We start from the raw sequence: 11142 nt of genomic DNA on the forward strand, positions 1-11142 counted from the left end.
ATAGGATTATAGTATTAGATGTTAATCTATGTAAATATTTTAATATGATTAAAGGAATAGACATAAGATTAATCAAAAAAAATTTAAAAAAAAATTTTTTAATAGTGATTTGTAATGAATTACTATCTGATAATGTAGTTAATTTAATAAGATAATTTCGGTAAAAAAAATTAATAAAAATAAAGAAATTTTCATTCTATTTGGAATAAAAAATATATATATATATATATATATATATATATATATATGTATATAATTTTGTAATATAACAGATTAATTCTTTTCAGTCACTTTTGTTTCTTGTTCTTCTTTTAAAATTTTATTTTTTTTTTACTTTTTTTTTTAAAATATCAATTTCTAAATATATTGGTTAAACATGATTTTATAAAATTAAATATAAAAAATAAAATTTAAATAAGTTCATGTATATATATATATATATATATATATATATATATATATATTCTATTGTTATAATCTTATCAAATATACATCTATCTTAATAGTTTTACTATAACGGTTTGACTATAAATTAAGTTAATTTATTCAATTTTTCTTGTCATAATCAATTTGATAAAAACCTACTTAGTGTAAAGATTTAATATATAATTTTTTTCTTTATAATGATTTTATAATAATATATGTAATTAATCTTGTTTCTTCTATTCAAAATTATATTCAATAAAAGTCTTAAAATAACTTAGAAGATTATAGCTTTAATAGGTTTTACATATATTTATATTATTTTTTTTTAAATTATTGAAATAAAAATCTGAAATGAATATAATTTTTTCTTATCTTATTTATTTCTATCAAATTCTTTATAAGTTATTTATTAAGTTATAATCTTATTATATGATTAGAATCAATTTTTTATAATTTAATTTGAAGTTTCTCTCAAATAAATTCTTCAAGGAATAAGAAATGTAAGGTTTAGAACTTATTTTTATATCTTCTTACTAAAAAAATTTAAAGAATATCATTCTTCTATTATTGAATTTTAAATAACATAGATAGTTGCATTATGATGGTGGTTCTTGTGAACATTATTAAAAATTGGAAATAAATAGATTTTTTAGAAATAGTTGTTTTATTTTAATTTTTCTTTAAAGTTGAAGTAAAAAAATAGCAATTTAAATTTATAATAATATTATTGTTAATAAAATTATTAAATTTAATAAAATTATTATTATTATTATTATATTTTATTTATTATTCTTATATTTTATTTATATATTTTAATTTTTTTTTTAAATTATAAAAATATAAAGTTTTAATTTTTTTTAATAAAAATATAACCTACCTTTAATTGAAAAAAATGCTTAATGACCAAGTTAGAAACTTTAACTATATTCAAGAAATTTTATTGGCTTAAGAAATTTGATTGACTTAAAATACATCAATTTCAGTTATCTTCTATGCAAATTAATGATTTTTTTCAAAAAATAATTTAATTATATTTATTATAATATATTTTTAAAAAATTATAATCATTTTATTTTAAAATTTATCCTATAATTAATTTTTTCTATTTGAAATAAGAATTAAAAATCCATGCTATATATTTTAACCATATCTACTAAATTGTGCCTTGCAATTTCTTGAATTGTAATAGAATTTGGCTTTTTTGATGTTAATGGAAAGAAATCAATCTTTTTAAACTTTGTTGTTACATTATCTTTAAATAATAGTGGTGTAATTTAATAATTTATTTTTCTTATTTTAATTTTTTTCTTTTGATAATTAAAGAATTCAATAAAATTTAAATTTAAATTAATAAAATTTATTTATTTAGATAATTACACAAAATAAAAGTATCTTTTATTTTTATTCAATCTGTTTATTCAAAAAAAATAAAACCTTCTAAGTTCTTTCTTTTTCAATATCTCTTCTATATCAAAATGAAACAAAATTCCACTGGTTTCAGACTCCAGTTATAAATCTCCAGTAATCATGTAATTTTTTTAAAAAATCCACAATTTTTGTCACGTAAAATTCATAAAATCAACTTCCATCAATTTTTTTTAATTTTAATTTTAATTGTTTACCTACCTCCCCTGCTTGTATTATCTCTAAGGTTGTTTATTTGTTTATGTTCCTTTCTTTTTATCATGGACGCTGCAATTTATTTTGCTCAGTTACATACCTCTCACTCTCTCACATGTAAGACGTATGTGGCAAAAGCTCCTGAAGCGTTCCAAATCCTTTTTTATACAAAACTTTTATTTTTTAAACTTTCAACTTAGTTACCTGTTGATGAAAAGTATAGATTATGAACCTATTCTTTTTTAGTGGAACTGTTAATAAACATCTCAAATAAGAGAATGTTACATATTTGAATGTTATTGGGTTTTACTAAAGTTTGATGTCCTACAACCCTACAACAATACTATGATGTTTAATTATCCATTTGTTTTATATTTTTTTAGAGTGACCTTTGGTTAATATTTATCTTCAACAAACAAACTTGTGCAAATCTACTCTCAATTTTTTTTTAATCATCCCTTGTACATCCAATCTCTTACAGTAAGACCTTGCATATGAATCATTTGAACCAGTGTAATGACAAAAGCTCTAAGAGAGGAACATGGTCAAATTAACCACTTCATGCTTACTTTAAGACAGTCATTGTTGACTATATATATTAACATGTATAATAACTATTATCCTATAATCAATTTGGACAAGAAAGCATATCTTCTGCCACAAGATTAGACACTATTATCAAGCTTGAGAAAGCAAAACACCCACCACCCATGAGAACCATTTACCCAATCCAGTTTATTACTAAACATGGGACTACAGAAGGGGGCTATCCTTTAATCATCCCAAGTATACTTTACCTTTTCAATGGCACTTTACTTTTCCCTTGCCCTGTACTGCACTGCTCTCACTACCACCAAATGTGAGGCGCCTAGCCAAAGCCTGCGATTGCTTTGCCAGGTCCCGTGCCCCCATCACCGCTTGCTTCTGGAACCTTCCCGCCTCTCCTGCTCACACTCCCGTGCTGTGACTCAGCTCTCTGACCCGGGCATAGGTCCCCCAAATAGAAGGACGCTCCCAATCATTTAACAGTAGTCACTGCGGGTCTGGCCATGACCGTGTCCTCTCCCTCCATGACCACGCGTGATATTTTACGTCCTTCCACGTCGCATTTTTATTTTCCGCCTCCATAGTTCATCCTTACGAGCGAGGATGAATTTATCGACGGAGATCATTCATCTACAGGCGGGTTCAACTCACCGTCAGTCCCAGCTGGAAAGCGATGAATTCTTTTACATGGTGGTCTTTCGATCGGTGTTGTCGTCGGTCATCCTCTTGGATGGAATTATGGAGGTGCTTTGCAACATATTTGGATGAATGTCTTCTTCTTCGTTGAATGTGGTCGGAGGAGACTTCGCTGTGTCTTCAGCCCGCTGAGACAAGACGAGGAAGTGGAAGACTTAGCTCATCGTTTGCTGGGCTCTGTGCGCGTCGGATTCTGGCTTTCCCCGTTGGTCCGGTCGCCTCATTTGCGGAAAGAGTTGCTCATTGAGCTGCGGCACGTGGTTTCATTTTGTTAAGGAGCTCTTGGTCGTCGCATTTGGTGCTGTGAAACTTGAGGTACGCGGTTTCTCGTAGTTGTGAGCCTCCTGATGTGGGCAGGTTTTGGACAATTGATAGTTTCGTTTCTGTTGCTGGTTTATTGTTGCTGAAGCTCCTGGGACGGGGATTTGGAGTGCAGTGTTAACTTTGGATCGCGTGGATCACTATAGGCGGTTGCGAAAGCGAACTTTTCGCGAGTTTTTTGTATTGTCGTTGGTGCGAAAGTCGTGTGCTGTGAGTTTAAGGATTGTATTCTTCTCAGCGTACGGAAGTGATCGGAGAGTAGTGACAGAATTTTGGTGTGTTACGTTCAGGAACAGAAATAACTAGTGCGGCAGTGGTAGTATTTCGCTGGCGATGTCGCGCGTTATTGATTTTCATGGGGTTTGAGCGCTGTAGTCTGCGTTTGCTATCGTCACCGCATCACTTGCTTCTCTCGTTGAATTCGTTGGGCCTGGCCTGTGCTGCTGCGAGGGATTCTTAGTCCATTTATTTGTTATGGATTTCGACGTCTCGCAATTTTTAAACAATCAAGCCATCGTTGGAATTGCAGCTCGGTACACGTAAAGAGGCTTGTGTAATATTTGTCTTGGTCTTACCTGCATGAGACGGTGCAATCTAGGTCTTCCAAATGGTCGGAATTTGGAGGTGGTTGGCTTGAGCCTTTCGTGACAGGGTATATCGGTTTTCCTCTGGGGCTGATAGAAGCTACATGCAATTGCTCTTTGACCCCGTATTGACCAGCACTGATTCCCCTCTCACTGTTTGGAACTATGTTTAGCTAGTGTTTGCGGGACCGGCAAGATTTCGTGAAACTGACCCTTCCTACGGCCATTGCGTGCAGATCATCTAATTTTTTGGTTCCTTACGAACAATTTCAGCTGGTATAATTTTATTTTTCTGGTGACGCGATTCGCGGAAGGTTACGGTGCGTCGCATCGAGAGTGCCAAATTTAAATACCAAGTTGACTGAAAGTATTCAAGATGGATAACAGCTTGATCGGCTTGGTTAATCGGATCCAACGAGCTTGCACGGTTCTTGGAGACTATGGTGGCGAGGGTGCAGTTGCAAGTCTTTGGGAATCTCTACCATCCGTTGCTGTGGTGGGGGGCCAGGTGTGTAACACTATTTCGTCTTAATTACACGCTCTATCCTGGTTCGGTTTGAGTGTGTCTTATTGCTGTCCGGCTCGTCATTGGACCACGAGGAACTCTATTTTTGGTTGGTTGAGTAAGGGTTGCCTTAAAGAGTAGTTGCGGAATTTTATTTTGTCTTCTTATTTTAAAATTTATTCATTTATTTTTGGTGGATGAGCGAGGGAAAGAGTACTTATTGAAGGACCTTCATGTTGATGACAGAATCTAATTGTTAGTATGATATCAGAACATATATCAACCGTGTTAACACACACTACGTGCACTAGTTTCACTGATAATATGATTTAGATTTTTAGGATGTCATTCCTCCTCATAATGCGTTTTAGTACTGGTTATTTATCCAATCTACAAATTAAAGACGATAGTAATACTAATAAGTTTTACGCTTTCTATTTGAACTTAACAGGGACAGCTCACATTAACAGTAGATATGCTGACTTGGTCAATGGTTCTTACAGAGTTCTGGGAAATCCTCGGTGCTAGAGAGTATTGTTGGCCGAGACTTCCTTCCCCGTGGTTCAGGTGATTCTCCTTTCCTGCGATCTGCCATTGGCAGCATAGTTTCTTTTACAAACCTTCTCCCTAGTAGTGGCTAATCACCCGATGCATACTTCCGATTCAGCACCTTAACAATACTTCGAGGAGTCTATTTGCAGAGAAGTAAATCCTGCTCTTGCCATAATTGACTGAGGAGTACGTGATTGTCTAACTGAACTTTTGATGTTAGGTATTGTGACACGGCGGCCACTTGTCCTGCAATTGCACAAGACGGACGACAAGTATGAGTATGCAGAGTTTCTCCATATGCCCAAGAAACGGTTTACTGACTTTGGTACGAGCGTCCCTCTTATTCCTTATCCATAAGACTGATTGACGTTCTTGTAAAAACTTTGAATTTCTGCCCTTTTTTTGAAGCACATTAGCGAATTCTAATGTTTTGTTCACGCTTCTAATAGTTCAAATACCATAACCTTTTCGTACTTTGCAGCTGCTGTCAGAAAAGAAATCTCGGATGAAACCGATCGGGTTACCGGCCGCTCCAAGCAGATCTCCCCTGTGCCAATTCATTTAAGTGTTTATTCCCCTAATGGTGAGCTTGCTCCTGTTTGGTTCGAAGAAGTTTCGTTTATGAATATCCATTTTTTTTTACTCGGTCTTCGGTTACTGTGACAGTTCAGCGATATTATTCCTCTCAGGATCATCGGAGATTTTAATTGTCGACCTTTTCCTTCTTTATTTTCAATGCGACACGTCTCCATACGATCGAGTACTTACGTCACTATGTTTTTGCAGTGGTGAACCTCACTCTTATCGATCTTCCGGGTCTGACCAAGATTGCTGTTGGTGAGCCATGCTTTCTAATGCCTACATGAAATCTGTAGTATTTTACACTATCTTATGGTTAACTGAAAATTAAAAATTATTGACATTTTTGTTTTGCCGCTTCTGCAGAGTTGGTACTTCAGATAGTTAATTTGTTGGAACTTATCTGTAACTTGAGCCCCTGTTTTGTTAATATCTTTTTATATTTTGTGAATGTCTCAGATGGACAATCCGATACCATTGTTACTGATATTGAGAACATGGTTCGGTCATACATTGAGAAGGTATCATGATCATACGCAAAGCTTTTGAAAACATCATTTCGGTCAGGAGAGTGCCATGCATGTTTGATAATTTATTCTATGTCCAACTGGTAGAGTTAGCTGCCTCACTCCCCATTTGTTTATTTTTCATCAGTCTTTCATTTATTTTATTATATTTTTATTTATGTATTTTTAAGTCACAAAATATTCATTAAAAATTGAACATGTCCCAAAGTAATTGATCAATAAAGATACCCATCACTTTCATCACTTCATACGATGATTTTAACTTGGAGATATAAGGCAAAGTGCAGTTGCAACAATTGACACTTTTGTTAAAACTAAATTTTTGACTGCAGCCAAACTGTATAATTCTCGCTGTATCGCCAGCTAATCAGGATATTGCGACATCAGATGCTATTAAGGTAGCAAGAGAGGTTGATCCACAAGGTAATTATGAGCTGTACGTTAGTAAAATGAACATTGAAAAGAATTTATGTTCCTTTTATCGTATATAGTTGTGGCGCTATACTGAAGTCATAGACTACGATGGGGAAACTGTTCTTAGCCTTGGTTTTTTGTGCAACGTTGAAGATTGTCTATCTTGCTATTCCTAGGATTTTCACCACTTTCTTGGGGGGTCTGTGGACTGTTCCTTCTTGCAGGTGAAAGAACTTTTGGTGTTCTGACCAAGTTGGACCTTATGGACAAGGGTACGAATGCTCTCGATGTAAGTACACATTTTTCTAGAATCTTACATGTTTCTAGTTTGAAGAGTTGACAATAGTACTTGGGCGCTCAGATGAGGGCCTTTTAGGAAGCAGTCAAGAAGATTCATGGAAATATTTGTGATTAATGAAGTGGTTACTTTTGAAAACTTTAGCCTTAATTTCAATGTTGTTACTCCCGGCTGGCGCATGTTTTGGGTCGCAAGCTCTTAGATTGATGGATTTGGATTGACTTCTAGTTATGAGTTCTTTGTGATGAGAAGATGGTCTTCGAGACGTAAAAGTTAAATATTAATGATCCGGCATCAACTTATATTCGTCTTAACGTGTTTTGTGTTTAATCGTGTGTGATCAGATGATGTTATGAATTTGTAATCGAACTTGGCCTTTTTATCCTTCTGCAGGTTTTAGAAGGGCGCTCTTACAGATTGGTACATCCATGGGTAGGAGTCGTCAATCGTTCTCAGCAAGACATCAACAAGAATGTAGATATGATTGCTGCAAGGCGCAGAGAACGAGAATACTTCCAAACTAGTGAAGATTACAGTCATCTGCAGAGCAAGATGGGCTCAGAATATCTGGGCAAGGTTCTTTCTAAGGTGTATCTCTTTTTCTTGACCTACTTTTTGTGACTGTTGTTCCTGTCTTGTTGTTTGTGGTGGGTGTGTACGCGTCAGTGAATGCGCTACTATATGAAGGTTTTTAATTGACTTCTTTTAATCTTGTTATGATGTGCTCTTGACCTTCAGTGTTTTATTGAGTATGCATAAAGATTTTTTTTTTTTTTTTTTTTTTTTTTTTTGATGCGGGGTTTGGCTGCAGCATTTGGAAGCAGTGATCAAGGCTCGAATTCCTAGCATACTTGCTATGATTAACAAGATGATAGATGACATCGAATCAGAGTTGAACCAGATTGGTAGACCTCTTTCTAATGATGCAGGGGTAAGTGTGAAGTGCTCATTTGTATTTCATTTTTGTTTCAGTAACTTTTGTGAGGTTGTAAGAGGTTTAGAGGTGCTCTCAAAACTATCCTAGCATGAATATTACGAATGTTAAGGCATTGTCTGTTTTGGGAAGCTGAGACTATTGTTGATGTGCTGTTCAGGCTCAATTGTACACGGTTTTGGAGCTTTGCAGGGCTTTTGATCAAATCTTTAAGGAACATTTGGATGGATCGTAAGTGATTTAATTGTTCACTGATTTTTCTGGATTATTGCACTACAACAGAGAATAATTTCCCAAATACCATTTTACAAGCTTTCACAATTCAAATATTTAGACATTTAATCAATAAATTTATGTTGCACTTCAGACGACCAGGTGGAGAGAAAATCTACTTGATTTTTGATAATCAATTACCGGCGGCTTTGAAAAAACTTCCTCTTGAAAAGCACCTTTCCATGCAAAATGTGCGGAAGATTGTGTCAGAGGCTGATGGATACCAACCACATCTTATTGCACCTGAGCAAGGTTATAGGCGTTTGATTGAGAGTTCGATTATATACTTCCGCGGACCTGCTGAGGCAGTCGTTGATGCGGTGTGTGCCCATATCTCTATTTAACTAAAATGTTCCTGGACTAATTTTTATTGTGCATGGGCCAGAATCTTTTTGTGAGGTTTGATTATTTGTACTTCATACATTCAATTTTTTTTCTAGTGATACTTATAGTTTTCTAAAGTTATTTTTGAATGTACAGACACATTTTATTCTGAGGGATCTTGTACGAAGGTCGATTGGCGAGTGCATGGTAAGCTGCAACAAGATGGTTTCTATATCGGAGTCTTTGCTTGCCGTGCCCTCATTAGTCATGGTCTGGGCTGCAAATGTAAAGCTTTGAAAAAGTTATCACGTGAAGCTTGATAATATTTGAAATCATGTGTTCTTTCTGAGGATTTCGTGACAATATTTTGTAACCGGTCACACGCTTCTTAAATTTGACAGGAATTGAAGCGATTTCCAAGCCTTCAAGCAGAGATTGCCCAAGCGGCTATTGAGTCTCTTGAGAGGATGAGGGATGATAGTAAGAAGACTGCTTTGAGGTTAGTAGATATGGAGGCTAGCTACTTGACAGTTGATTTTTTCAGAAAACTTCCTCAAGAAATAGAGAAAGGAGGAAACCCTTCTGCGTCAACAATGGACCGTTACACAGATGGTCATTTACGACGAATTGGTGAGTAGTGTTCTTGGCTGTTCTTTGTAATACTGGCAGTTCTTTGTACAGTGCTAAGCAAGTCATATTTTGGGTCATGTGATAAGCTACTAGAGGTTATGGTTTAGAATTGTAAATCAGTAGTTATGTTTTTCTAGGACTGTGTCGGCCATTTGTGATTGTATAACCTTTGGAAGAATTTTCTTTTGAAGACGGTTCCTTGTGTGATGATATCTTTCAAAATTTTTGCTGTCCCTTAATTCATTTTAAACTAATGTTGCTTTGGTGCTCTTTTACAATTACTTTCAGGTGCAAATGTGTCGGCGTATATTAACATGGTTTGTGATACCCTGAGAAAATCTCTACCCAAAGCGGCTGTGCATTGTCAAGTTCGCGAGGCCAAGCGGTCTTTAATGGACCATTTTTATACTCAAATTGGCAAGCGAGAGGTAAACTTACTTTTCATGTAATGTCATTATTTTACTATGTGCGATATTGTTTTTAGGTAATACAAAGCATGCTCTTAATTTTTCCCATCGTTACCCGACATGTGTTCATTAATAGCTGTTCGAATAGCATGTTACTGAAAGAACCCTTCTTGGTGCATGTTATTTGCCTATTGTAGGTGTGGTTAAGCAATGTCTTAATCGTGTCCTCTGGTCTGACATGTAGGGAAAACAACTCTCGCAAATGCTGGATGAGGATCCTGCTTTGATGGAACGTAGAGTCCAGTTATCGAAGAGACTAGAGCTTTTCAAGCACGCCCGGGATGAGATTGATGCTGTGGTATGGGCAAAGTAAAGTCTAAATCTCAACGGTTCAATAACCAGTACAGTTTATCACATTTTATTGCAGCACAGTTTATTTTTATACTCAAATTGGCAAGCATTAAAATAGTGTTGTACTTGATGTTGAACTAAAGCAACAAACTGTGCTGCAACATTTGCGAGGGAAGCGGAGTGCACATTTATCAGAAGCTTTCATAGAAGAGTTGTGAAAGATCAAATATCAAGTCAGATCTAGTTAAGGTTATGTCTTGGCTTTTGTGCCAGACATTTGTAAAGTGGTAGGGCGGTTAGTGATTATTCCCAGGCTGAAAAATTAGATTCAATCATTAATTTTCCAATTGGATAGAACGCCAGTTTATGTTCTGCACGGAATTCAGTTCAAGAGCTTAGTACCTAATGAGGCTGAATAAATTCCTTGAATTTTTATTTTTTTGAACTATTTACTTTTTAAAGTAATCTATTTTCCATAAGTAGCCCTTGAGCTGCACAATACTTTCGCATTCCTTAAGGTTGGATTTCAATGAACAGTAGTAGTTGGATTCATATCTGGGGTGACCTCAAGATGTGTGGTTTCAGAAAGTGCTCCATCTTAAGCCATGATTTCTACAACTACGTAATGTCAATTGTTTAACTCTACGCCCCATATGAGTAGTATGTTATCCATCTCATGCTTGAGGTAATTCTTCCACTAACTGTGCCTTATGAAATTCTCATGTTCCTTGCGTGTTTTTAATCCCCCTCTTATCTTGTGTTCTCGTTTTTCTCAGCCAAAAGGTTGCTCTTACTCGGTTATTTTAAGTGGATCTGCAGAACATGAGGTAGGTCAGGACAGTATACCGTGTTAAGTTCAGCTTTTGTAATAGATGCGGGTTGAACATTTGGTCAGGTGGGTCAAAACTTTGGAATGATTCTAGTTCTACCAGTTCATGTTGGAACCCATTTTGTATAGAAGATGATTTCTTAGAGAGAATGTAAGTATTTATAAAATGGTTGATTTGATCTGATGTCGAGGGTAGCACACACGTAGCTTTAGTTCAACATCAAGTACAACACTATTTTAAAAAATTGGTCCTAGACATGTCAATATCCCATGTCAATACTTAAATCTATAAAAAAATTGCAATTATTCAGATTTTGAGATTTGTT

The 11142-nt window shown here is 35.1% G+C and overlaps 1 protein-coding gene across 4 annotated transcripts; it reads left to right on the forward strand.

The window, feature by feature from the left end:
- The first annotated feature begins 3417 nt into the window (after positions 1-3417).
- Positions 3418-10488, forward strand: LOC112295341 (phragmoplastin DRP1E). Of its 4 annotated transcripts, none has more exons than XM_024546781.3 (17): positions 3418-3603; positions 4430-4701; positions 5202-5265; positions 5471-5575; positions 5732-5833; positions 6037-6087; positions 6289-6350; positions 6689-6779; positions 6995-7059; positions 7462-7656; positions 7880-7999; positions 8163-8233; positions 8370-8595; positions 8756-8806; positions 9001-9229; positions 9518-9657; positions 9881-10488. In XM_024546781.3, exons 2-17 carry the CDS (start codon positions 4570-4572, stop codon positions 10007-10009), a joined length of 1833 nt encoding a protein of 610 aa, XP_024402549.1. In that variant the 5' UTR covers positions 3418-3603; positions 4430-4569; the 3' UTR covers positions 10010-10488. The 4 variants fall into 4 exon arrangements, with proteins under 4 accessions (XP_024402549.1, XP_090100508.1, XP_090100509.1 ...); XM_090244382.1 differs by having other exon boundaries at positions 3441-3603; positions 3725-4701; XM_090244383.1 differs by lacking the exon at positions 3418-3603 and adding an exon at positions 3700-4318.
- Positions 10489-11142: the final 654 nt, after the last annotated feature.

This window comes from Physcomitrium patens, chromosome 18 (genome assembly GCF_059467195.1).
Source record: "Physcomitrium patens ecotype Gransden chromosome 18, ASM5946719v1, whole genome shotgun sequence".
In the NCBI taxonomy this organism is placed as follows: Eukaryota; Viridiplantae; Streptophyta; class Bryopsida; order Funariales; family Funariaceae; genus Physcomitrium; species Physcomitrium patens.

Excerpts from the sequence above, each read along its gene's own strand:
- LOC112295341 (XM_024546781.3), top strand. The coding sequence starts at position 4,570 with ATGGATAACAGCTTGATCGGCTTGGTTAATCGGATCCAACGAGCTTGC. Across the intron at positions 5,576-5,731 it reads GAAACGGTTTACTGACTTTG|CTGCTGTCAGAAAAGAAATC; the intron begins GTACGAGCGTCC and ends CGTACTTTGCAG. Across the intron at positions 5,834-6,036 it reads AAGTGTTTATTCCCCTAATG|TGGTGAACCTCACTCTTATC; the intron begins GTGAGCTTGCTC and ends ATGTTTTTGCAG.